Here is a 27,098-nt window from a genome sequence, read left to right as displayed (position 1 = left end):
TTTTTGTAGTTTGAGGGTTTGTGTGGACCAAACCACAAAGGAGCTCCGGTCGTCAACATCTTTCACACTCCTCATTCTTACGCCATTCACTCACAGCTCACATCGTGACATATGTCGGCTCGCAGGAGGATCGACAGAGTGAGACCAGGCAGCTGTGCAAAGCGGGACAAGCCTGCTCGGGCCTCCTGAACCTTATGATATTTTTCTATTTTCAATGATTATAATCAGGTCCTCTGGTTTTATTTTTCCCTCTCAGGGAAAATGTTGAACCTTTCCTGCGATGACGTTTCTGACATCTTAACACTCTCCATGTACATTGTGCATCCATGCATTGTTACTGAGATAAGCACAAGCAACCGCTCCATGTGGCTATCAGGCTAAAAACATTAGCTGGTAGCCCCTCCCACACGCGGCATGGTGCGTTCATGGAAACTCCAGTTCATAGAAGCTTAGTGGAACTCCAACAACCACTCAGCCTAACTTAGACCACTACTATACGTTCATGAGAAGATGAAAATTGCCAAACCGACCACAAAATCACCTGAATTATGCACACTCGCCCAAAGCCACTTTTATCCGCAAATTTAGAACAAAAACTGCCCAATTTCTTGTAACACTGTGGATGTGTTGAGGTGCATACTCCCCCTAGTGTTGAGGGGTGTGCATTGCGCCATCACGTTTGCTGAAGCATCTTCGATCGATATAGTCAGGGGAGTTAGGGTGCTGCTGCTCATGTCTGGGTAAAGGAATAGCCAATCACAAAAGTGTCTCCGCCTTGTCTAGTTTGATTGACAGACAGACCCATTCTCCTGAAAAAGCTCTTCATGAAATAAATCAGCCATTGTGAAAAACAGCAACATTAAATAAAAACAAAGCTACTTTGGAAAATATTGATTTTGAAATCCGAGGTTCTGACGTAAAAAGACGTAAAATTTTAATATATTCCACATGATTAAAATGAATATTTTTAAAATGCTGTTTTAAAATAATGAACATGTTTTTAAAGCAAAAGGAAATATATTGAATAATAAAATGGCTAATTTAAAATCAGTGTGCAGGTTTTTCACAATTTCATGATCTTTTTATATATTTATGAGAGATTTATTGGTTGATTGTGTATTTGCATGACGTCATATTTATTTATTGAATTAAATATTTATTTATTTAATTATGAACAGTATAGGACTCCATATGGTGGTGGCGGGGGCCCTACGCGGCTGCGTATTTCGCGTATAGGGAGAGCCGGCCATGGCTGTGAGGCTAACCGCTCCTCCACTGTGCCTCTAACCCTACAGATAAATCATTCGGTCAGTGCAGGTTTGTTTTAGCCGACCGCTGTGGGGTCGGTAAAGACTTTTTTTTGTGTAACCTTTGTTTACATAAAGGTTGATTCAAACTGAACAGAGTCATTGCAAACATGAGCAACATTTATTAGAACACATGGATGGGAGCCTGTGAGGGTCATATCATGATAAAGTGCAGCAGATTCAACATAAAAACAAACATTCACTGCAAACGTTAAACACAAGCTGCCCCGACAGTCCAATGATCCTGTCATGAGGTCAGGGGGCGGGGCATCAGTGACATCAGCTCTGCGCTTCACACACAGGAGCATCAGGCCTTTACATCCTCCGGATGAATCTCAGCTGTTGGAGAGTCCGTGCTGCACCTGCAGGGCGGGGGCCATCCCACTGAGGGGGTAGGGGGGCACGGCTTTGACTTTACAAAGTTTTAAGGCTCAACTCCACCCTGGAAAAGGAGAAGCGGGACACGGATGGAGCACATGGAGTTTGGTGTTTTTGACTGACGCCGAGCTCCAGACGGTTTTCAGGCGGAAGTCTGGACTGAAGGCCTGAAGGACGCTCACGCCGACGGGCTTCTGTTGATGTTTTAGACCTCAGGAAGCTCAAAGATGGTCACACGTATGGAGAACTGGATCCAGTTCAGGTTCTGAAACGGCTTCAAAGTAGCGTAGATGGAACAGGAGGCTGATGTCACTGCTGAACACAACGTCTGTCTTCCTAAAAAAATGAAAAAGTTTGTCTAGCTGATTCTGTGACCCCCCCCCCCCCCATCAGTCCCCACATCCACCTGTTTCAGGTTTTCCCGCTCTCTCAAAGTGCTTCGTTTCAGGAACAAAATCCCGCCGTTCCACCAACTGCGCCGCGTCATCTCTGAGGACGTCTTTGTCCTGGGTTACCATGGTGATGCATTTGGGTGAAAATATAATCATCTTTGGTCCATAACTTCACCTCAAGCGTCTCCACAGATGACAGACTGACAAAAACATCTGTAATAAACTCAAAATGAGGCTTTCTGGCCAACTGAAATATGTGAAATGTTTTTATGCGAGTCTTCCTTTGGTAGGAGGCATTGACTGTATCTGAGGACTGGACTGAGTGCCCCCCCCCCCCCCCCCACGTTCCAAACAGGAAGTACCTGCATATCCCCCAGACTTCAATGGAGAAATGAACAGCTGCTACTCAGTCATCCTGTTGGTCAGAAGAACCATCTTTCTCTGTTTTATCCTGATATTTTTCCTGTAATTCCAGTTATAAACTGACCAATCAGATGCTTCAATAACAGTAGGAGGAGCCTGCTGGCCCCTACGACCTAGGATTTGGTGTAGCCCGCTTTGAAGTGGTCGGGCCGGACTGGACCGACTCGGATCAATCTCTGCTTTTTGACGACGTCTGGCTCCAACATGGCGGCGTCCGCATTACGAAAAGAAAATGGCGACTTTGGAGCATTTTCTCTGGATGACGTCACACGTCTGTGACTCGGTCCAATTCTCATTTACAGTCGATGTCATGGAAACAGGACTTTTAGGCGGTTCTTCTAGAGGATCATCTCATCACACGAAGGCTGACTTAACGCTCAGAAAGGAGAGTTTCGGCGGTCCGCTCCTCCATCAGCGCCAGGCGGCCGGGTTTGTGTTTGAATTTAAGGCGGGATTCTTCTGGCTGTTTTCAGGCTAACGTGGCGAGGGATTATGGGATGTCTGGGTCTGTTCCACAGTGTTTTGGCACGCTTAAGGGGGGCGGTCCGGTGCTCAGGACTCGGTCGGGGCTCTTTGGCGTTCCTCCTGATGTGACGACAACCTTTTCCCCTCGGGCGCCCCATGTGGGGCGGGAGAAGACAGAGCGTGAATAGGGGGGGCACACGTCCGGCGTCTCAGTGCGAACCGTGTGGCTGCAGGCACGCCGGCTGAGCGGGTCTGAAGAAGCCCGTGGCCATGCCGGACTCCCGGAAAGTCACCGTGAGGGCGTTGAGGGTGACATCTGTGACCGTCACGTCCCCCGGCGCCACACCGGGTCTCCATGCGGACGCCTCGACGGCGTTTGGGGTGACGGCAGAGCTCCAGCCGTCTGCTCCCCTCTGCTCTGAACGAGGAGGAGAGGCAACGTCAGATGGAACAGGTTCAAGGCTTCTTTTGGGTTTTTCTTTTCTGAAAATCTTCATTTTCGGAGCACAGAGGGGGACCATACCGTTTAAGAAGCCTTTGTATGTGTTTGCGGCCCCCTCCTCCTCCTCCTCCTCCTCTACGCTTTCCTGGGACTCCAGCTCGTTCCAGTCCTCCTGGGCGGGGCTAGAGGAGCTGGAGTCGAAGTATCTTCTCTGCGACATCCTCTGCTTGCACTCGCGGTGAGCCAGAGGACGCCGAGACCTGCAGTCGCTGTTGGAGTCGTCCTCGTCCTCCGACTCCAAACAAGACGCCACTGAGAACTGCAGGGGGGGCGGAGCCTTCTCAGGACCCTTGTGAGCGCTGCGGAGGTCCATGGTGTAGACCCCATCCTGAAACGGAGCAGGAGGTTCAGTCCCAGCATTGGTTTTAACCAGGAATGCGGCGGGACACCCACCTGGAGGAAAAGCTTTTGGGCCTTCAGGCCTTTGAGCGCCTGCTCCCGCTCTTCTCTAAAACCCGGAACATCAAGAGAAAAAAAAAACAAGCAACTTTCTGCTCATGTTAAGGTTGTCTGCAAATAATCTAAAGCTATGTTTATCTATTTATAACAAAATATGTGATGAAGACACAAAGACTGATTGATTGAGTCAATAAGAGTAAAAAAGCTTGTTTCTGTTAAATGTTTTGGACCAAATAAATGAAAACCTTTTGACAGGAAAAAGACTTTTAGCAGAGTTTGCTTTCTGTGAATTAAATGATTCATTTGTCATAGAAATAAAGAAATGTCGTGAAGAAACACAACAGAGGGAAGAGTGAGAGGAGCGTCTTTTACTTCTCCTCGTAGGCCAGAACCAGGCGCCGGTCCAGAATGTGCTCCTCCGGCTCCCAGGTGCTGTACCTGCCACAGGTGACACCAAAGACGCCGGTTTAGAGCCCCCCCCTAAAACTTCAGCCCACAGTTTAGAGTTGATCCATCATTTCATGTTTGCATTCTTCTGGAACTAGATTTACATTTTTAAATCACTTTTCTGCAAAGAAAAACTCATCCGAATAATCCTTTCCAGGTTTGATGATTTTTTTATTTTTTATTTTTTTTAATCAGGCATTTAGAAGAACCAGAAAGTCTGGATCTGACAACCAACTCACCCCGACGTTAAACATTCGTATTTAACCTTATGACCTTCAGTCTCATAAAGGGACTGGATTTGTTTACAGGCTGAAACAAACAGCATCTTTCAGTTAAAAGAGTATTTTGGACGTTTGTTTCTCTTTCTTTATTCTAGTGTCTTCCTCCTTTTTTTGCCGCTTAACTCCTCCTTCAATCTTTCAGCTATTTCAACCATTCAACTATAAAAATGTTCAGATCTTTCCGCTTTTTCCAGCTGTGACTTTTGATCCTTCAAATCCTTTAACCTGTCAAGATATTCCAGCCTTTTTGTCTCTATTGAAATACTGGTGAAGCTCGCTGGTTCGATACCGGGCGCTGGCTTCCTTTCACAAACATATCTTTTTTGTTATTGTGCTGTTTTCTTTTGCATGTAGTGTGAGCCATGTCAGCCACCGTAGACGGGCGCCCAGCGTATTTTCTACGTCACACATTTGTTGTCTGCTCCTGATTCACAACGATTTGAAGAAAGAAAAACGCTTCTGTCCTCTTTGAGTAGAAAAACATCATTTATCGTTAAAAACGAACGACTAAAGCGAGCGCTTCTGGTTAAAAAACGCAGACCGACACGATCAAACACGTCTCTAGACGTTTTTATGGCTTTAATATTCAAAAATGTCAAAAATCAGCAGCAATGGAGAAATTCAGGAATGATTCAAATCAACTAATGAACGACCCTAAATAAGGATTCAGGGATGATCTGCACAGACGACCTTTAACCTCGTTCACTCCCCGTTTTACAGAGGAGGGAGCAGCAAGGCATCAGTGGTAAAACAGCACAAACTTTGAGCTCTCCCAGAACCTCCCTGGGTCCGGCTTTCCTCCTGCAGGAGTGCGTACTCACTTTGGAGGCCATCCTTTCCACTTCAGCAGATACTCCACGTTCCCCTGAGGAGACAAAGTTTCAGAGGAGCCTCAGCGGCGGGTCGTCCCAGCCCCAAAAGCAAGGCACTTTTCCATCCATCTGTGATCGAGACTGATCGGATTCGAACCATCCTAAAAAGTGGTCGGCCCTACAAACGCGGTTCACGACGAAGCGAAAGCATCTGGAGCAACGCAGCAACGAAGAAAGAAACAATCGGACAAACTTTTTGCTTCCCTTTAGGGCTTTGAAAGTGATGCAGCTACACCTTTCCTAAAGGGTGGGTTGAAAGGCGCATCCACCCTAAATGACAGGTCAAAGGTTTCTCCTCCAGCAGAGCGACGATGCTACGACTTCTGACCAAACGCGCGATAAAAATAACCTTCATGGTGTGATTTCTATACACCCTGAGGGTTAGTCATCCTGTGACATCATGCAGTGGCAGACTGTATTCTCAGAGGGTGAAGTCACCTCATTTCCTGATACTCTTGACTCATCCACTTCCACATTTGAACAATAACCAGCAGGTTAACGGCACCGCTGATCTGAGGCCCGAGAGAAAACGCCCAGAAAGTCAGCTACGAATAAGACAAACACGTTATTCCTACCATGACAAAGGTGGATAAAGGTGGAAAGATTTCATGTAATCCATGGACACCAGTGAAGATCACAAATCATTGAAGAAAAAAGGTTCAGAGCACTGTTTAGTGGGTCTAGATGACCCAACTCCCAATGTCAAAGTGCCTAGGATAGCACAAGGGTTACAGCACCTTTCATCAGCATGTGTAAAACACAAGGTGCTTGATATAAAAGACATTTATAAACATACGCTTAAACAATAAAAAGTCACATTTTTGGATAGATTTTATGTTGGCTGTTAGTCAGTTGTGACGTCACTCAGTTCAGTTCTCATTAAAAAAAGGTGAGAAAAGGTAATAAATATACAAATGATTACCAGTAATAGACATAAAAATACTTGAAATGATGAGAAAAATATCTTAGTTTTTGAAAATATTTGCTGCTGTGACAAAGTTAATAAATATGTTTTAAATTGACAAACTTAAATGGTTCTTCTTCTATGGTTTTTGTAAAGATGCACCTTTGCAGCCACTGCCCTCTACAGGTGTAGGCCGGGAGTGTTGCAAGACTCATTTGAATAAAATTATCATTAAAAAGTATCGATATATTCATAATGTCGTCATTTAATTTTCTTAAATATTAATCATAAAACTGTTTATTTTAAAATTTTAAAGCCACCTGAACAGTAATTATTAAGTGTTTTTTTTTTTCAAACGAATGCAGTTTCAGGTGCCCGTCGTTTGCTCTGAGGGCCCCAAATTCTTCCCTACGCACCTTCATGTGTCAACGTCAATACAGTGTTGGACCCGAACCCAATTAGCAGCAGAACAGGCCCAAAGCAGGCGACTTTTGCCGGTACCGGTCACTCCTGAGTGGCGTGTGAGTCCGGCGGTTGGCCTGAGTGACAGCAGCCGTCCTCCCTTTGACCCGCCCCGTTTCAACAGCGTTCGAACAGATTAATGCGCAATTAGCATCCATCCCAACGAAATATCCCGACATTCTCCCGGATTTCGCCGGCCGGGGGGTCTGAGGCGGCTTTACCTTCCTAACTCTTTTCTTCAGGATCGATTCCACGGCGAACACTTGCTCCCCGATAGCAGATAGCTCCATCTCTCCGCTGCTCCCCCCCCTCCAACTGTCAAAGTCACAAACTAAGCTAACGCGCGAGCTGCTGCCGCTGACAGCTCGCGCTCGCCGCCGCGCGCCCTCCACGCTCAGCCGCTGCGGGTTTCAGCGGGGTCCGGGCAGATTTCCTTATGGCACGAGGGTCTTTCCGAGAGACTTTCAACAAATCTGCGACACATCTGCACGCGCGCGCGCCCGTCTCCTGGAGCGCGTTCCCAGCATGCCTCAGGCTCCGAGCCGTGAGGGGTCCTGATGTGGACTTTAGAACGGAAAAGACGTCTTAAAAAGTACCTACCACCTTAAAGACCACGTTTATTGTTTTTTATTGACTTATAATGGAGTCAAATTTAATCACAATTAATTTGAACATTGTACTCTGCAGAAATGTACATTTTAAAGAAAATTACTTAAAGAAAAACATTTTTAAAGATAGTATCATGGCAATCCTTTAGATAAAAATAAATAAATATCAGTAACACAGATTATAATAGACTGCAAAACTCTAACTTTATTTAATTAAATAATAATTGATGCACATGGACACACAAATTATTTTAAACCTCCTGAAGTCAAAACTTTAGGAAGATATTTATACAATTTCCTTTTTCCCTTAAACCTAAACTGCTTTATTTAAAGTGTATTACATTCTCCATCCATCTTCTTAACCCGGGGTGACCCCTCGGGGTCACCGTAGCCTATCCCGGGTCATGTTGAGCAAAGTTGGGACAGGGTGCGGCACACAATCACTCTCTCGTGCACACCTAGAACACTGGGAGTAACCTATTAACCGAACTAAGATTAAATATTACTTTAGTATTTATGGATATGAGAGAATTTCCCATTTAATATTGTTTCAAATACACAATAAACCATTTGGAATAATCAGATCTTTCAGACAACTTCAGATGCTCTAAATCAAAATTTCTGAGTACATTGTGTTTGACAGTAAAATATCAAACCCTCTGGAAAATATAGTGGTGTTTTAAGGGTGTTTATATAAGGAATTGGAGTTAAATCAAACAAAACAGCCAGGCTGGAGCTTCTACATAAAGTGCCGTAATGAATGCTTTTATTTTTATGAAAAAAGGAAACATACAGTGACCGTCAGAATCCCTTCAGGAGGACTGAGAAGATTGTCATGGCAATAAAAGAAACAACCAATCCTCATATAGTTGGTCATGAAACTGCACTGAAACGAATACAAATAATAATAATAATAATAAACTTGTGATATTTCACTGATAATTAACAGAAGCTGGAGCGTTAAAATGCTCCTTCAAAATAAGACACCGGTAGAGTTTCTCCTTTCTGCTTCTAAACTTCTGTAACATTCTCCTTGGCAATAAAAACAAAAACATCCGGAAAGAAAAGTTATAATTGATGTAGTAGTGCTTTTTAAAAAACTGTTTCTGGTCACCTTTCTGTGTTTTTTTCTCGTAGATGACTTTTTTAAGGTGGTTTTAGGATGTCCTGCAAACCCGAAGACTGACAAACGCCGTCGATCCGTCCTCGCAGTTTTCCGTTCAGTTTGTGCGGCTGGTTCACATGAAGATCTCCTTCTACAGGATGGGGGTTGGACGCCTGCATCTGCCGGGTCACAGGCGCCGTTTGCGGGAAGAAGGAAGTAAACAAACAAACGAACAAACAATGGCGTCTGCGGGGAAATCCACATCAGCTGTCAGGAATCGAAAACACATATTCAGAATGAAAAAAATAAAATAAAAATAACCTGGACGCCAAAAGAAAATATTCATTTCTGCTAAAACTCGTTTGTTCCGATCAAACATGAATTTGGCTTTTTGAAAATAATTGTCCAGATTAATTTATAAAACATTAAGGCTTCAGTAAGGACCGGAAAACAACAAACCTGATCAAAATGAAGCTTTTCTGCTGTCAAAACGCTTCTAAAATAAACCTGTTCATCATTTTACTTTCACCCCCCCCCATTACTAAAGACCTCCTCAGACCCGTCATCATCACCCCCCCCCCCTCCTCTTCTCACACTGAAGCCCCACAACAGCAGTAACTTTCTACAAACACAAGGACTGAACTTCATGCCAGCTTTCATCTAAACCAACTTAGATTCATCAGATTTAAAGCAGGAGTTACTGAAATGAACTTCTGAGCGTCTTCAAGTTGCTGCTTTGGCCGGATTTTCCTCCCTAAATGGATTAAACTGAAGGTAAACAAGAAAAACAAACCAATTCATCCAATTGTGCAGCAGAATTTTCTCCTTTAGCTCTTGACCTCCACGGTTTGGATGAAAGGACGTCTGTTTGGTCAGAAACTTGCTGGATTTTTGTCTTTTTTCCATTTCTCAGTGGGGAAAAGTTTTAAAAAAAGGGGAGCCTGAGTGACTTGAAGCGGTGTGTCTCACAAGCGTCCAGTAGAGGGCGCACTTGGCAGCATGTTGCATTGTTGTGTTGCCTATAAAACTACAGTCGGCAAAGGGTGGGAGGGCTCCGCCACGCCCCTCAGAGCTGCTGTCGGTCACCCGGATGGGGCGAGTCGGGTCGACCCCCCCCCCCCCGCCACCCTGCAGTGGAGGCGCAGGAATACAAAGACGGGCGTCTCCTTTGACCTGTTATATGACGAGGGCGCAACTATGAAGCACTTTGAGGAAGGAGACGAGTGAAAGTAGAAGGAGACCAGGGGCCGTCAGTGCACGGCATTCTGGGACAGAAACTGAAACGCACTTCCAAACGTAGAAAAACAGCAAGAACATGAGGTCCAAAGTCTCTGTGTTCCCAGGAAAGGTGGTAAAGGTGCCCCCCCCCCTGCATGGCTCTGATGCAGGGGCGGTGCTGTAAACTGTGTGTGTGTGCGGGGGGGGGGTCTTCATGCATTTTGGCGATGCTGCATCCTCCCCTGCAGGTTCTGTGATGGCCTCCGCCCCCCCTCCCCTCATCCGTCAGACCGCCACGTCTGGTGCGCCTCCACCTCCTCGGAGACGACCAACAGGAGTTCACAGTTTTTCCCTCGCAGCTGCTGGCGCAGAAACTTCCTGCGTCCACAAAACAGGAGAAGAGATCCACACATGTGAAGCTGGATTTAGACGAAAACGCAGATTTTTTTATTCAGTGTTCTGCCTCTTGATTGGATCTAGAGAACTGTCAATCAACCTCCTCTGTGCTCACAATGGTTTCAGCACAAATCTCTGATCACACTTTTGTTTCTAATCCTGGACTTCTTTTTCCATGAAGCTTTCAACTTTGAGAGTTTAGACGACAGAAAAAGGGTTTAAGGTGTGCAGTGAGCAGTTTTACAGCTTTTTCAAACGGCTACTTAAGAACAGCTGAATTATCTTTATAAATGTCCTCCATCATCAGAAAAATAGCACAATAACCAGAGTGGGTCTTTAATAGAGGAAGCAGAAGAGTTCCTCTAAAGGTCACCATCATGAAAGTTGTATTTTGGTTTATTTTAATCATGTTTTTCTATTTATTGCTCTTTAATTGGCTGGCCCGGGACCAGAGATCCTAATTTTGTTTTGAACCAACAATAAAGATCTTTAAAAAAAGTACAGTCTGTTCTTCTTGTTGGAGGAGAGATATTGTCTATTTCAGTTTCGCCGTACAACCACTTCCTGTTTTGTCTGTGACGTCTATATGAATGAAGAAGGATTCGTTTTTGGACTGGGGGGGGGTTGCTCATCAGGGCGTCCGTTAACCACGCTGACGTAACTGCAGCGAGCGAGTGTCCAGAGAAAATGCTGTTTATGTGATACGGACGCCGCCCTGTTGGAACCAGGCGACATGAGTGAGCAGTGATTGGTCCAAGTTGATTTGAGTTTCTATGGCAACCACTCTGGGCAATCAGGAGTGAGCTTGTTAGAAGCCCCGCCCACTTGAAAGCAGGCGACACCGCATTTGTACATCTGTCAAATGTTTTGAATGCTGGACGTGTGGGTCGGCAAGCTCCGCCTACTTTTAATGACGCGTCTGAACCTCATCGTCTGCCCTCCCTCCCTTTAGGGACACACCTTGGGGGCTTTGCGGCGAGCGCTCTCACCTGAGCTCATCCGGGCTCCCGATGGGCTGAGGGTTGCGTAGCTTGGAGTCCAGGTTGTAATAGACTCCGCCCACCTCTTTGACCCCGATCCAGTGCTGGCGCTTGAGCGGCAGGCGAAGGGGCCCCCAGCGGAGGTTGGACGGTACGTTCAGGATGAAACCTTCCACGTTGGACAACTCGATGCTGCCGACGTCCCTGAAGGCGGAAGAAATTCAAAGTTTTGACAATAATCACATCTGAAGTGGGTTTTTTTTACAAAGTGATGGTCAGATGACTTAAATAACATTAATACTTAAAATGTGATTCATTTAGGACGTTTTATTTGGTGGTTACCCCCGACAACTCTACAAAAAAAGAGAGCAAAAAAATGACGTTTTTTTTAAATTAATTTGACAGTAAAATGAAGACGCACGTTTACGGCTCTGTCAGTAATATTTACAACAAGAAGGAGATTAAACTTCCATGTTTTTATGGTCAGGCTGACGCAGATTTGTAACAAAAAGACAAAACCACTGAGAAAGTTAAAAAATGCTTCCCTTTTAGTTAAAACGACCCCCCCGAACAGTCAAACGGCTTTGATTTTTGATTTTTGTCTGATTTTACGACTTTGCTTGTTTTGTTTGCATCAAAGGGCAGACATGTGTGTGATCTGAAATGGGCTCCAAGACATCTGCTGAAACCACTTTTGACTAACCAGAAACTTCAAAATATCTGTGTTGACATTTCAAAATAAAAGTCCTCTTCCTGCGCAGGCATGTCTGTGAGGTTTCCTGATCTCATCTGCACTTCATCAAGATGAATAACGTACTATAATCAATATTACTATTAGGAAATCGTTTGTTTAACCTTCTATTCATTTGTTATAATTAACAACTGATTAGTTGATTGATTTCTCTCATCGCTTTAGGGAATTTCTAACTCTGAATGACACGGAGGTTCTGAGGAAGTCTCTGTTTTTTGCCACATTTCAGTTGGAATCATTTATGTTGTTTAGTAAATGAGTCGGTTTTGTTCCAGACAATAAGGCTGCTTTTATTCTGAAATGTTGCAACTGTCATGAGCTCAGATTCAAAGCAAAACAACTCCTCCATGAACAGGTGAAACTTCCAGACTGAAACCTGTTCAGAAACGAAAGTGACAGAGAGCGGGGCAGTTCGCCTGGTCACCACTAGAGGGCCACAGGAAATGTAATGGGAAAAAAAACATTTTTTTGTCTCCGTAAACACTTTCATGAACCATAAAACCTGAATTGGAGGTCAGTTTTTGTTAAATATTCTATTTGAATGTACTTTTTAAGGATTTCAATCCTTAAAAATCTAAAAACCACCTGGAATGTTCTTCTGTTGGTTAAAAAAAAAACATTTTTGAAGATGAGGCAAAAAAAAAGGATGATTTTTCTTTAATTTACTACATCTGGAAAGCAAAAACCGAAGAAGAAACGTTCTGCCGACCTTCTTTTATCCCACCAAACGGCCTCGAACCCTCGGGTCTGCAGGGCAGCCATGATGACGTTGACGTCGTAGTTCCCGTTTCCCAGCATGCTCTTTTTGTGAGGCGTCACCATGGTGCTGGGAGAAAGCCTGTGAAAGTTCATCCACACATTCTTCGTCATCACGTGCCGCCACGCGTCACGTGGAATCCAGATGTTCGCGGACGCCATCCTCACCTTTGGTATATCTCCTGCAGGGCGTCCCGACTGAAGGCCGTCCCGTCCTGGAAGACGTTGTTGAGCGCGTGCAGAGCGCACAGCTCTCGCCGCTGCTTCTCGTGGTAAATCGCCGGGGGAGGTCGGGGAGGAGCAGGGGGTGTAAGTGAGGAAGAGGAGGATGAGAGATCCCGCTGCTGAACGTCCCTGTAATCCCCGTGCCTCCTCTCTGCCCCCGCCCCCTCTCCTCCTCCTCCTCCTCCTTTCTGCTTGTTGACTTTCCACGGCATGCAGCCCAGCTCCTGCAGGCCGCCTCGCCCTTTCTCCCTCCACTCACCGGCTGGGTACGGAGCACTTCCCATTCCTGCACGTCCTCCTCCTCCAGCTCCACCCCAACCCCTACCACTTCAGGACGCTACATCAGTGGCACAGCAACGGTAACCATGGCAACCCCCTCACCATCCAGGAAGAGAGCAGCTAGGCCTATGGGGGGAAACGAGCTCCTGCTGCCACCACCAAACTCAAGGAAGAGTTCAGTTAGGAATATTTCCTTAATCCTGCAGATTAAAGCAGATTGTAGCCTCAAACTGAAGACTCGGGAGCTTCTTCCTGAAGATCTGCAGCTCCTTCCATCCTCAGACCGCTGGGCTTCCTCTGCAGATGTTTGAATCCAGATTAGCACCTAAAACACAAATGTTTTGAAGGCTTTCATTGAGTCAAAGTATGAAATTAGACACTTGTAGGAGACTTTGAAAGTGTTTGTGACGGATGAACAGCCTGCCGTGAAGCTCCAGCCTCCTCCTGGTCAGCAGACCCAGAAATAGGCAGAAAGTAAACAGCGAAGACTGACTGGATCAGAGGAAACAAGCAGTCCAGTCAGTGTGCTAGCCTAAACCAGCCACGGACGCTAACACGCACACACACCGGAGGAACTGCCTCCGTGACCGCGCAGAACCACACAAACAGATGGGATTTCTTCTTCACGTCCCTGAAGATATTTAGCGTTTTAGCCAGACTGAGTCTGCTACTCCGTGACTCCCGTTTCTACGGCGAACACACAACGCCTGGCCTCTAAACTTCATGTTTTGGACACTTACTCGTCCGTTTCCAAACGGCTTTGTCCGAACGGGACTTTAAGGAGGCGCTGTGAGATGTAAACCCAGCCGTTCGTCGCTCCAAAAACCACCTAAAGTACGTTTATTTGCCCACTTTGGTCCCGATGAGTCTTTCTCCTGTCCGTGCGAACGCTGACATGCGCAGTGAGTTTCCACAGGCTCCACGTGACCGTCAGAGCCTGCGTCAGTGAAAGGGGAGGGGCGACTCTCACGCGCACCTTCAACCTGTGAAATTCCCCATTAAATTTACTTACTTTTACAGCAGTTTCTCTCACTATCATAAATATTTTACGTTTTTTCTCTTTTAATTTGGTTTGTTCATTCTTAGTATTTACTATTAATTTCAGAATAAAATAAACAAGCATTTGCTAAAGATGTATTTTTAAAGATGCCCCAAAAAGTGTAAAAAATGACTGAAATTATTGATATGATCACCCATTGAAATACTAGAATAGAATCACTTAACAGGAAGAAAAAAATGATACAAATTTAAATTTAAAAAAGGCTAAAGAAATCCCCAAAACGTATTAAAACAAGCTCAGATAAACCCCCCATTTACAGCGAATACTTCCAGGTTAACAAAATAAAACCAGATGTGAATTTTAAAAAGACCTATTCAACAAATACTGTTAAATCTTGAAAGCCCAAAGCTTAAAAAATGCTCAAATTTATCCTTTTAAATTTAAAGAATTTGGTTTAAAATGAATCTAAACATGAATGTTAAATTTGTTAACAGCATTACAGGAGTAATGCATTCTAGGAACACATTATTTTTGAGGTTATAAAGCAGCAAAGACATAACTAATAACTTTTATGTTTAATGGATTACATGTTGAATAAAAGTGTCAAAAATCTGCCTTTGTGTCACTCACTGAGTTTTTTATTTTAAGTACATCTTACATTTTCTTTTTCATGTTCCAACGCTAACTAAAATCCCATTTTTCCTGATTAAAAGGTTTTATTCCAAAATATTTTCACAATTTGTTTCATCTTTATTTTAGTTGTTGTTCCTGAAATGTGTTTCTAATGAAAGAGGCACTAAAGCTTCGTTTATTAGTTGTTCTTATCTTCTTCCAGTCGTTTTTGATGATTAAAATTAATCAGGCAAATATTTTTCACAGACTTTCTGACCTTCATCAGGGTCTTCATCAGTAAATATGTCAAACGTTGGATCTGACGCAGGGACGATGCGTCGACGGCCCTTTTCATCGACTGAGATGTTCACCCAGAAGCCAATCAAAGTCAATTCTGTGCACGTTTCCATGGTTACGCTGCGCTTGGATCCAGTTTAATCGAAGTATTATCAGAGAAAATTGCTTTATTCAAATAGTTGTGAATCAAGAGCAGACGGGGGGAAAAAAACCCAGAAACTGCGATGGGCGGGGCCACAAGCTCGCCGTTGTGATGCATCCGCTCCAACCTTGCTCGCCGCTTTTGTTACCCCAGTAATGTTGTGGTGTAAGGTAGTGGAGGGAAGGGGGGAAGGGGTTGCTCCACGCCAAACCCCCCCCCCCCCAACCTAAATGGTGAATTTTTTAAAAAAATAAAGAAGAGAAAAAAAACGACAAAGAGATCAGAAGGTTCGATGATTATCTGCATCCTGCAGGAAACGCCACACGTCTTTGCAGGAAGACGCGGGTCAAACTCCCCGCTGATGTCATGGACACGTGTCATGGGGGTGTCACCGTCTCCGTCCACGCTCTACTTGGTGCTCTGCAGTAGAGGGCCGGCGGGGGCCTTCGCCTCTCCGGTTCTACTGCCTAACAAGGATCCCAATAAGGAGGTGGGTCCTCCCCCAGGGGGTCCCAGGAGGACCTGCTTCACCTTGGTCAGGACAGGTTCTGGACCCTTCGGAGACTTTGAAGATCCTTTGGAGCCCAGACAGACCAAAAAAAAAAGAACATTGTTGGACATCAGTTCTCATTTCAGAAACACTTTAGCTGCATGGAGTCTGTTCTTAAAAAACATCTCATTCCACCTTAAATCTGACAGTTTCTGCATCTGTTTCAGAGGAAACCAACATTTTTTCTCACTGAATTGGACAAATTTTCACACATTTTTGTTTATTTGGGATGGTTTTTTTTGAGTTTGTGCCATTTCCTCTGTTTGATGTCCTGACTTTTATTTTAACCTTTTTAATTTAAATTAAAAAAAACAAACATGATCTATTCAACCGAAAACTTGACTCTTTTTGAAGCACATGTTTTTTTTTATTTTAAACCAACACATTGTCATCACCTTTGCTCCTTCAGAATTCAATCCTAATCAAATTGGAATTTTGTTATGTTTGTCCTTGTTTCCTTTAACAGCTGTGGCCGTTATATTTAGGAGGATTGGAGACCAACGGACTCATTTTCATGTTTAGAATGATGACATTTTTTGATGCATTCTGCACAAACAAAAAGGGAAAACCAAAATAAAAGCTCCTAATACCTTTGCCGAATGTAAAAATCCACAGCAGCCTGAAGGTCAGACCTGACAAAGAGGAAAATTCCAGATTTAGTGGGACTTTTATATTATTACAGGGTTTTTTGTGCGATATTTGTTGTTTCTTTGGATAATTTGTCCACTTTTAGTTAAAAAAAAAAAAGCAGGAAGCACTCACCACTTAAAAAAACTATAATCCTCAACAGCCATCTAACCAGACTCTGGATTCCTGAGACACGGGAAGAAAAAACCTTTTATTTTGGTAAAGATTCCTTTTTACACGCTTCAATGAAACGTTGAGGTCTTACGACGGATGTTTGTCAGGCTCATCCAGCCCCAAAGCCGGCGGATTCCTGACGCAGACACAGAAGCAACAGTCAGAAGACGTTTCAGGTCAGAGACGGAGCAGAAAGAGGAGCAAAGCCTCACCTTTGGGGGAGCAGAAGATCCGGACGAGCCATCGGATCAGAGCCGGAAGAGCTGCCAGAAGAAAGGATTTGATCCAATGTTATATCACCCGCTTTTAAGAAATTACTCCTTTGAGGGATTTATCTTGTTAAAATAAAAAAAAAAAGATGAAAATCAAAATATTTCAATAGTTCAATTGTTTTATTTTGTGACTTACTTTGACAAAGTTTGTAGAAAATAAATCCCACGATGACAACGACTCCCATCCAGAGACAGTTGCTCTTCAGCCACCAGACTAAACAGAACCAGAATCAAACCAACAACAAGTGACTCTTTTTCTAGAACTATAATGTCCCGTTAGGGGATCCGTAAATATTTCTTTCAAGATTAAACCTTTTTTTTTCCTGATTTACCACTTTTTTTTCTTCTTTGCTTTTCTTTTTAACATCAACGTTAGTTTCAAATTTCAAGTTTCAATAATTCTTTTAAGATTACCTTCTTTTTTTTTTTTTAAACATTTTGATTTTTTATTTTTTTCAACAATTCTTTTAAATTTACAATGTCTTATTTTTAATTTTTCATAAAAAAAACAACGTTTAAAAAAGCTTCTTGTGTGTACTATATGCTGAAGAAACTTTCTTTCTAGATCTATAATGTTCCTTTAGGTGCTCCATAAATGTTTTTTTCAAGATTAATTTTTTTTTTAATATTTTTACTAATTTGCAATTTTTTCTTCTTCTTTGATTTTCTTTTTAACACCAATAACCTTTAAGGAGCTCCGTAGTTTTAAAGTTTTAAATGTAAATTTTTTCTTTACAATTTTATTTTTCACATTTCAAAAATTCTTTTAAATCTTCGTCTTATTTTCAAATTTTCATTAAAAAATTAAAATTCAAAGTGCCTGTTTTTTAAATCTAGTTTTTCATCCACGTTGAGCTGATCCATATCATAACTTGTATTATTGCGTAGGTTTACATGGAAAGTCAAAGACAAGTTGAGTCTTGCCTCCAACGGTTCTTTAGAAGCAGCGGAAAGCTTTTTCCTGAGAAACGGAGCTCACTCAAGTCACGATGCTAACAGAAGAACCGGCAAACGTCCGTCCGTTGGACTCTTCTCACCTGCAGCCGCCTTCCCAGCATCCTCTACTCCGCGCAGAAACTCCATCCTCAGCTCAGACCTGCTGCAGCAGAACCGCTGTGAACATGGCGGTCAACGCTCGTCCACCACAAACCCATCCAGGTCAAAGGTCAGTTTTTAAGGCCTCACCTCTAGAAAGTAGATGTTTGCAGTGATGTGAGAGCCTGCTTTCTGCCCGCCGGACCGTGACGCCACTCACACGAGGAGAAATGCCCCGACTCCTCCTGCAGGCCGAGCCTCCGCTGGAAAACTGCTGCGCCTGCTTGAAGGTATGCAGCTGCAGCTTTGAGGAGACACGCCCTCCCCAGAGACGCGCAGAGGCGGAAACAGCTTCTACTGAACACGCTTTATTATGGAACCACAAGGAGAAGTTCACATGCTCTTACTTTGAAGGGCTCTCTAAGACAGAAACATTTTTATACAACAAGGAAACATTGTTTTCTGATTCCAGACAAACACTACATGCTTTTAACAAATCTGAGTTCCTCCCAGACGCAGGACTTTGGCGTGACGGTTCAAGGCGGCGGGATCGCGGCTCCTCACGAACCCAGTCGAGACGTCAGCACGTCCATCAGCTCCTGCTTCTTGGTGACGGTGGTTCGAACCCCGAACTGCTTGCAGGCGTCCTTCAGCACGGGCACGGTCAGCTTTCCCAGAGTGCCGTTCAGCACGTGGGCCCTCAGCTCGTCTTCCGTTAGCTCCACTTTGGGCTTTTTCTCGGACGCTCCGGCTCCAGCATCGGCTACACCAGGAGGATTTGGAATTTGGTTAAATTCTTTCAAAATAAAGTGTCATCAATCATGATTGTTGTCACTTTATTTTGAAAGAATTTAACTTATCTCTTTCAAAATTAAGTGACAACAAAGAATCAAATTAAACTCTTTCAAAATAAAGTGGCATCTTTTCATTACAACGATGCAGCAATCTGTATTGTTTTTTAGGACATATTTTCTGCAGAGCGGCAGGACTTCATTAGAAATTCACATCTGAGATGCGGGTGGGACTGTTGGTGCAGAACAACCCCGCCCCCCTTCCCCTCCATGTTGCTGGGGCCTCAGAGCAGGGAGGTCAAGGTCCGCCCAGTGTATTTTTTCTATTATAATACTATTAAACTTTATTTGTTTAGCACCTTTCAAGATAAAAATCACAAAGTGCTTCACAGTAAAACACGACAAAACACAGAATATAAAAAATAATTATGATTTGAATAAATAAACGCTCAGAAATTCAATTTTAGGCCAATTTCCTTCATGTTAGTCGTCCATCATCACCAAAAAACCATAGAAGAAGATGTAAAAACACCATTTTTAATCAGAGTTCTGGCCAGAGTTGTCGTTCTTCCTTTACCTGTTTTCCGTTTAGCGGCTGGTTTTGTTTCTGGATTATAATCTGCAGGGTAGACCAGGTCTTTGAACTCCTGGACCAGAGGACCCAGGCGTTGGTCAATCTGCTCCACCTTTGGCACTGAAGCAGGAAACATCAGACGGTCAGAGGTAACCACACAGAAAACCAGATTGCCATTTCTCTTTTTGGGTCAGAATCTTACTGATGAGGTCCTCTATTTCCTCTGGAGCCACCATGTCCAGAGCCAAGGCCTCCAGGTTCCTGAAGTGCTTCTGAATGACCGGGTTCTCGAAGGCGTCGCTCCTGCAGAGACACGTGAATGTGTAACCTCCAGATCCGACTCATCATACTTCCTGAACATAAAGACACCTGGGGGTTCCTCTGGACGCACCTGTATTTGAAGCGCAGCTTTGAGATGATCTCCTTCATCTTGTTGACCTGCATCTGTGAGGCGTACGGACATCGAGGAAGATCCAGAGTCCTGAAGTCGTCAGCGAACGGCAGATAGATGACGTTAAAACCTGATAAACAGACAAATTGCTTCTTAGAGGGAAACATTAAACTAAATATGAGGATTAAGACAAGATGAAAACAATAAAAACATTTTTTTTAACTCCAGATAACTAAATGAAACAAAAGCTGTCAGCTTAGACTGCCCCCTGCTGGACATTCACTAAACTAACACAACAAATCTGAATTTTTAATAATTGAAGCACAAAAGAGTAAAATTAAAGAAGACAAATTCAAAACTAAAGTGAGTCTATGATCAAAATCCACAAACAAAAAAATATAAATGTGATTTTAACTAAAAAAAAAAAGACAGATTAAGTGTAGATGTTGCGTCAATCATTAAATTGTTGTGTGGATCTTTGGTTTCTGCTTAAACTCAAAACAAAATGTTTTTTCTTGGGTGGGTTACTTTTTTTTAATTTAAGCAGCTTTAGTTTTTAAGTTTTAATTCCACAGAACCAGAGATTTTTCTGTTTCTCAATAGTTTTCCATCATAAACACAGTGTTTAAACAAAGGAGGAGTTAAGATTGTTTTTCCTATTTTGACAGCATAATGTTCAGTTGGATCACAAATATGTATATATATATCTCAATGCAATATTGAATGTAAATATATATATATATCACAATCTATCGCCTCCCAGGTCCTCGAGAATTGTCTGGTGAAAAAATGTTGAATTTAGAATCTACAGACTTTGAACGGCGTTAACGTGGCGAGCTCGCAAATTCGGCGTTCCCCTGTAGCTCGCACGTTTTTCCGCGAAACATTGTGAATATTTCATACGTGAATCGAAACGATACGACCTACGTAATGGAACATGTTAGGAATGTGGGCGTGGTTAAAATTCACTTTTGCCGATTCTTCTAAAAATGACATCGACCTGTTCGTCACTCCCAGAAGACCAAAACATCAAACGGTTGCTATGGCGATAAAATGAACGAATTTCATGAATTTGTCATGTGTGGCCCTGACCAGGGTGGCAGGGGATGAAGGGGAGAGTGAGGGACGTGCAGCAACCTCTCAGCCAGTGAGGGGGGGGGGGGGGGGTGTCAATCAAAGGGGGCGGGTACCAACCGTGGGCCATGCAACGCAGCTCGCCGCTTTAATGTGGTTCTATAATCACTGGATGAAAAAAAGGCCTCCTAAATAAAAGCTGAAGGGAAAATAATCTGTGTGGAAGAACTAGATCCTGCTGAGATTGTCTCTAAATGTTTAGCAGCGTCTTACCTGCAGGTGAAATCTGTGCGTTCGCCTCGTCCACCTCCTCCTTCTGAGGCACCAGAGCCACAAAGCGAGGAGGGAAGTTTCTGCGGGGGATGCAGCGGCACAGAGCGAACACGCTCCTGTCGCTGCATCTCTTCAGCAAGGCAGTGAACAGACAGGCGCTGCCTAAAAAGAAGGAAAACGCAGGATGGACTCACCTCATAACATCCATTTACCCTAAGTTTTTCAGGAATCTAATCTACAGTCAAAGCCCTTCAACATCATCCACATCTCCGGATGAAAACATTTCAATTCATGGCGTCCCAATGATCCCACTCTTCACCTTTGACCTCCTCTTCCTCGGGATAGAGGAAGACAGAAGGCCGGATGTGGTGATGCAGCTTGAGCTTCTCCATGGGTTTAAACCCGATCAGAACCAATCCGGGATCGTCAAACTTCTTGATGGCATCCACCTCGTCTCTCTCCATCACAATCTGCTTCTTGGCGTAAACCTTTGAACACGCACAGACAGAAAAGGTCATGCTAAGAACACGCCAGCGATGAATTTGCGACCTTCACGCCGGCTCTTCCTGGACCTGGGCTTTCTTGATGTCACTGGGGAGCAGCAGACTGCCCGTCTGCGTGTGAAAGGTCCGGGTTTTGCTGCGGACCGGTTCGTTGGTTTCTCTGTAAAGCCTGACAGGAGGCGGCTTCCGAGCCGACACCGCTGTTGCATAAAGTCCCACGGCTACGTTCACACCCTCGCCAAGACTCAAGCTTAACCTAAAAGCGGCAGAGGAGAACAGACGCATCAAGAGAAAACGTTAAAGATCCCACCAGACCAAAGCTGGTTTTACCTCGCCAGGGTTCTTTTCTTCAGCTCTTTTGCCCGAACCCTTTTCCTGAGGTCCTCCAGTTTGCCACAAGGCTCCATCTGCAGCCCCAGCTCCTCCTCGTCCTCCGGCGGACTTATGATGTCACAGAAGAAGGCAGAGACATCAAAGCCGCCCGGCTTCAACAGGTGCATCAAATCAATGACCACCCCTGAGGAAAGACGGAAAGAACGGAGGTCAAACCACCAGGACGAACCAGGAGGAGGAGCGGTCATCATCACGCACCAGTTTCTTTCAGGTCGCTGGCCTTGGTGCGCGCTTGGCGGTCCTTGGCGCTGTCGCCCCAGTGCGGTTCATCCCTGCAGGTGAAAATCATCAGCCGCTTGTGGGAGAGGCGGAGCTTGATGTCGCTGTAGAGGTTGGCGCAGCACCACAGGGCATCGCCTAACGACGCCTCCCCACTGCCCAACGTCTTTGCAGCGAGCTGGGCCCCTTTATCCCCCCTCAGAGCGTCGACCTCCTGGACCCGCTGCGCGCCTACCCACCACAAGAGAAGACCAGCGTCTGAGTGCTGAACATCCCTCACTTTTATATGGATCAATCATTTTTGTTTACAACTGAATTGGAGTGTGTGGATTAAGCATCTCACCAGGTTCATCCAGGTCATGGTACACGTAAACATGTTTGAAGGAGTTCCTGGGGTTTTTGCTCTCCTTTGTGCCGTAAAAAACCAAAGCCACCAGGTCCCTGTAGCTGCTGATGATTTTACTGGTGTAAACGCTGCGCACGACCTGCAAAAACAGCAAATGTGATACTCTGATAAGTCTAAACATGTCAGTGATGGGTCCTCAGGTTGAAGTTGAGTCAACTGGACTAACCTGCATGGTCATGTCAAAGTTGGAGGGATCTCCATCTTCGCCCTTGATAAACATTTCTTTGGAAGCATCAACCAGGAAGACCAGACTGTCTCTTCCTGTGGCTTTATAGTCTCCTGTCCAAAGCAGAACACGTGTTTGGATGCAACTTCATCATAGTAATCCAGCATAAATCCTAATCTGATTGATTTCATCTGACCTCCAGCTTGCTCCTCTTCTTCTTGATCCTCCTCCTCATCTTCATTCCGGTAGTATGTATTCCACTCGGCCATTTGTTTACAGCTTCCTTTATATTTTCAAAGAAATAAAAGGTGACAACATTTCACACCTGCAGACTTATGTGTTGTTTGGTTTCTCGTAACAGAAACAAGAGAAAAAAAACTTTGACAATAATGTTCTCATTTCTTTAAATAAACAAGCGTGCAGCCTCAGTGCAGAGAAGTTTGTCATTGTTTACTGTTAGCCTAACTGTAACAACAGCTAGCTTAGCGTTTGGTTAGCAAAAGAAAAAAAAGTACTTCCTGTTCTTATAAATCACCACTTATATAGCAGAATAAAAACTATTTTTAAAAAATTACATTATATCAAACTAAAAAAAAGTTTGAGCTGTGGCAGAATGATTTAATTACCGATATTTTTCTGTTGCTGCTTGGAAATCCTGGCTAGTTTCAATGACTGCCGCGTTTTGGGTACGTGAGCGAGCACGTCTACCACGTCATCAGAAAGCCGCCTTCCCATTGGTTCCTTGTTTGTCACTCTGAAAAACTGGCCAATCCTCACGAAGGAGGCGGAGATTCCCATGAAGTGCACGCCCCAAATTCACAGGCACGCGTTTGTTTTCTGTTCACTTCACCATGGAGGGCCAAAAGCGAAGAAAACTTTAATTTTACGTATTTATTAGCACGTGATCCATTTTCAACATTTGGAGATGGAGAAAGTAAGCACCGAACATCTTTGTGTGGATTTCGTCTCTATATTTGTTGGAAAATATTACCGTGTCTAAACATTTATTCATCATTTATCTTTAGTGACTCAAGTTTCCATAAAAATGAAACATATTAATTTGACCTAATTATTGTTTTGGTAAAATATGAAAACATAATGATCGGGATAAAAAAAGTTTTAAATATTTTAAAAAATAAATAACGTTTTGCAAAAAAATTCTATTCTATTCTATTACTAAATAATTTTAAATAAAATGACTTACAAATATTTTTGGCCTCTGTAGAATTAAAAAAATGTAATCATAAGTTATGAAAAACAATTTAATTATTGAATGTTTTAAAATATATGACTTTTTATAATTTCATTTTTAGGTTCATTTTTTTCTCTCGTGTTGGTTATTCTGCTATGTATTGTAAGACCTCTTTATTCTCTGATTGTTTAGCCTTTGCAAAAGACATCTTGTACTGTACTGAAACGTTTTTAATAATAATAATAATAATAATAATAATAATAATGATAGTAATAATAATAATAATAAACAATTTGAGAAAACACTGCAGTGAATGCTTTCTTTATTACCTGTTTATTTATTGGTCATATACTTAAATATATATATATATTTAAAGCATATATCCATGCGCTTATCTTTTCCTGCTTAGTCAATGGTAGTTTTGATGAAGATTCATCTAAAAATATGTATGTTTAAAGTTTTAAACCACTAAGTGTTGTTGCAGTGTTGATGCAGTACCCATATCAACCACTAGATGGTACAATTTCTCCATTTATCGACCAAAAGCAGCCACTTTGGATTCAATCTCAGATTAATGCAATTGATCCTTTTTAAATTCAGTCAAAGGACTTTGGTTCAATAAATACAAAAGCACACAGTAATGTTAAACATTTTATTATTTTTTGTCATTTAAAAGAGGCATGAATTTCTAAACAAGCCTTTTTTTGGGTATAAATCTGGTTTTGAAGAGACAAATACCTTACATATGTACAAATTTTCTACATGTTGTGTCTCAGTTTAGAAACGTCTATATGTATCCTTCTCTTATTAGTCTGTTCTCTCATGTGCCAAGGTGACAAATACATGTATTTATGAGCCAAAGTGAATTTTTAACTGTAGAATTGCACACAAACATTTTTATACAGTTTATGGATTCTCACTTTTCTCCATATTTTGTCCTAAAATGACCTAAACTAATAAACATTCCACAATAGTTATAGATTCTCACAAACAACCAATATTAGAAAGCAAAAATGTATAACTGTCTGCCATAAATAAACATTTGTACACTATTTAAAAAACAAACTGTGATTTTATTAAAATAAACGGGACAGAAACTTTTTCCAAAAAAAAAAGGAGGTAAAACTTTTCAAAATACAAATACTATCAAAGTTTTTTTTTTGCAAAAACTTGTGGTTTCATTGAAACAAAAGTTGGAATCTTTATTGCTCATTAAATGATTATATTTGGATTTTTTTATAGTGAAAATGAGTGAGGGTCGACCGAACTGCCTTCTTTAAATCGTTAAACGCTAATCAACTATTTCATGAACATTTTCTTGCAATGGGATTCTTTTCATTTCTTTACATAGAACAGAAATACGCCCAAATATTTTTTTAACCAAAATTACTGTAAATTTCAAATTTTAACCATTTTTAAAAAAAGAAAAAGTCTGTTTAAAAAAAACAAACTTTTGTCCACACTAAATCTGGGCTCGTATGAAATGTTTCTGTTCACTATGAAATGCACACTGCAAACGTCTAATGCCAACAAGAAAACCGAAACAAAAATAATAAAAGAAATACATAAATCTGTTTTTGTGGTTTGGCTCTGAAAGTTGCTGCTGCAGGTCAACGACCTATAAGTGGATTTATGTGTGGAGACGATCAAAATCAATACACACTGTATTCAGAAAGTACGGGGGGGGGGGCTGCATGTTATTGATTATGTGACAGGAGCCTGTGGGCAAGTGAAAATGCGTGGCCGGACTTTGAACATGCCTGTTTTAGATGAAGGAATTAGCAGCAGCCATGTTGGATTGGTAGACCGGACGTTTCAGACGAACGCCGTCACTTTTCTCCAATGAACTCCTGCACTTTGTAGTAGCAGAGATGCCTCCGCTCAGAGGCCCGCGGGTTCAAATCCAGGCTTCCACACTCTGTTATGACTTCAGCGAGACCCACATCCACACTTACAACCAGTGTAGGTTTTATTTTTCTCCTCTTTATCTCCCTTTCAATGGGCTCCCGCTCCGTCTTTCTCTCCCCCCTCTGCCTCTCCGGGTCGGGGATGGAGGCTGATGGGAGCTGACATGATGGGGGCATTGTCCTCACCGTGGAGTTAATGTGACCCGGGGGGGAGTTGTCCCTGCCCGCTTGGCCTGATGGCATTGAATGCAAAGCATGCGCCGCCGTGGAAACCCAGCATGGGAGGGGGGCTCAGCTGGGCTCGAACACGAGAAAAACGGCGTTTTTGCAAAAACTGACGGGAACTCCAAACAGGAACAAACTGTTGGCTGAAAACTGAACATACCTGGCATCAAATCAAAGGATATCATGAAAAATAGGAATATTGTTGGTTCATTTACTTATTGGGCAACAGATAAACTCGCATAACGTCATGTTTAAGGCACTTCTGCGTTTGTTTCACCTTTTTTTTGGTCAAAAACCCTGAACTTTCTCTCAGTAAATGTCACAAATACGTCTTATTGCTTCTCTGAACCACCAAGTGGGATCACTAACGTAAAAAAAAAACACAACACAATGAAGGGTTGTTTACAGATTTGTCGGCCTCATGCTTTGCTAACAGTCGGCTACCTTTTCACAAAAGTAGGGTTTTACTTACATTGGATTCACACACATAAAGTACAAAGAACTTTGTCTTTAAAGTCCACTTGTGACGGGCAGCTGGATAGAAAAACATGAAGACGTTAATAAGAAGAGGCAGAAAAGCCTAGAACAGGGTTTTGTTCTATAAAATCAACACTAAGTTGGTTTAAAATCAGAAGAAAATGCTTTTTCAGCAGGATTTAAGCAGCTGAGGACTTTGATATCGTTTAAATGAAGTCAGGATTCTCCCACTCTAGTCTGTTCTAGCGGCTCCGGGGTCATTTCTGCCTGTTTTTACGTGACAGAACACCTTCCGGGTCATTTGGGTCTGAGGAGGGCGGCTGGACAGAAGGGGCTGTTCTTCGCTTTAGGTTGAAGGTTGAGCCATTGAGGTGCCCCATAGTTAAGTTCTGACGCGGCCCGGCCCACCGCGGCACAGACCCACTCTGATGTAAAACGGTGCTTTAAACATGGACTGATGGAGGACATATGTAAAGAAAATTGAGCTTAAAACTGCATTTCTGAGTCCTTCTTTATTGAATTCATTGTAAATTAGGAGCAGACGAAAGTATTTTTTGGGGCAAGACGCTCCCTGCTCTGCTCCATTCTGATGCATCTTTGCTTCGTTTCCTGATCTGAGCTGGAATCTGGATCAGAACCGGACGGCTG

At 43.1% G+C, this 27,098-nt stretch overlaps 3 protein-coding genes across 4 annotated transcripts; all 3 read right to left on the bottom strand.

Annotated features, from left to right (window-relative positions):
* Nucleotides 1-1,406: 1,406 nt before the first annotated feature.
* LOC101163772 (chromobox protein homolog 7) lies at nucleotides 1,407-7,369 on the bottom strand. Of its 2 annotated transcripts, none has more exons than XM_023949664.1 (6): nucleotides 7,054-7,369; nucleotides 5,416-5,459; nucleotides 4,239-4,304; nucleotides 3,861-3,915; nucleotides 3,489-3,795; nucleotides 1,407-3,383 (listed from the first exon to the last, which is right to left on the bottom strand). In XM_023949664.1, the coding sequence occupies exons 1-6, from the start codon at nucleotides 7,120-7,122 to the stop codon at nucleotides 3,175-3,177; spliced, it is 750 nt and encodes a 249-aa protein (XP_023805432.1). In that variant the 5' UTR covers nucleotides 7,123-7,369; the 3' UTR covers nucleotides 1,407-3,174. The 2 variants fall into 2 exon arrangements, with proteins under 2 accessions (XP_023805432.1, XP_023805433.1); XM_023949665.1 differs by lacking the exon at nucleotides 7,054-7,369 and adding an exon at nucleotides 6,787-7,047.
* An 802-nt stretch (nucleotides 7,370-8,171) lies between these two features.
* josd1 (Josephin domain containing 1) lies at nucleotides 8,172-14,088 on the bottom strand. The gene is made up of 5 exons (XM_020711890.2): nucleotides 13,891-14,088; nucleotides 12,815-13,475; nucleotides 12,600-12,728; nucleotides 11,149-11,343; nucleotides 8,172-10,141 (listed from the first exon to the last, which is right to left on the bottom strand). The coding sequence occupies exons 2-5, from the start codon at nucleotides 13,153-13,155 to the stop codon at nucleotides 10,042-10,044; spliced, it is 765 nt and encodes a 254-aa protein (XP_020567549.1). The 5' UTR covers nucleotides 13,156-13,475; nucleotides 13,891-14,088; the 3' UTR covers nucleotides 8,172-10,041.
* A 4,119-nt stretch (nucleotides 14,089-18,207) lies between these two features.
* On the bottom strand, nucleotides 18,208-23,351 carry xrcc6 (X-ray repair cross complementing 6). The gene is made up of 13 exons (XM_023949659.1): nucleotides 23,276-23,351; nucleotides 22,846-22,932; nucleotides 22,650-22,762; nucleotides 22,421-22,562; nucleotides 22,057-22,308; nucleotides 21,796-21,982; nucleotides 21,535-21,721; nucleotides 21,282-21,450; nucleotides 20,963-21,124; nucleotides 19,616-19,745; nucleotides 19,427-19,527; nucleotides 19,228-19,344; nucleotides 18,208-18,622 (listed from the first exon to the last, which is right to left on the bottom strand). The coding sequence occupies exons 2-13, from the start codon at nucleotides 22,916-22,918 to the stop codon at nucleotides 18,420-18,422; spliced, it is 1,836 nt and encodes a 611-aa protein (XP_023805427.1). The 5' UTR covers nucleotides 22,919-22,932; nucleotides 23,276-23,351; the 3' UTR covers nucleotides 18,208-18,419.
* Nucleotides 23,352-27,098: the final 3,747 nt, after the last annotated feature.

This window comes from Oryzias latipes, chromosome 19 (genome assembly GCF_002234675.1).
Source record: "Oryzias latipes chromosome 19, ASM223467v1".
Classification (NCBI taxonomy): Eukaryota; Metazoa; Chordata; class Actinopteri; order Beloniformes; family Adrianichthyidae; genus Oryzias; species Oryzias latipes.
This window is presented reverse-complemented; position numbering and strand designations above follow the sequence as displayed.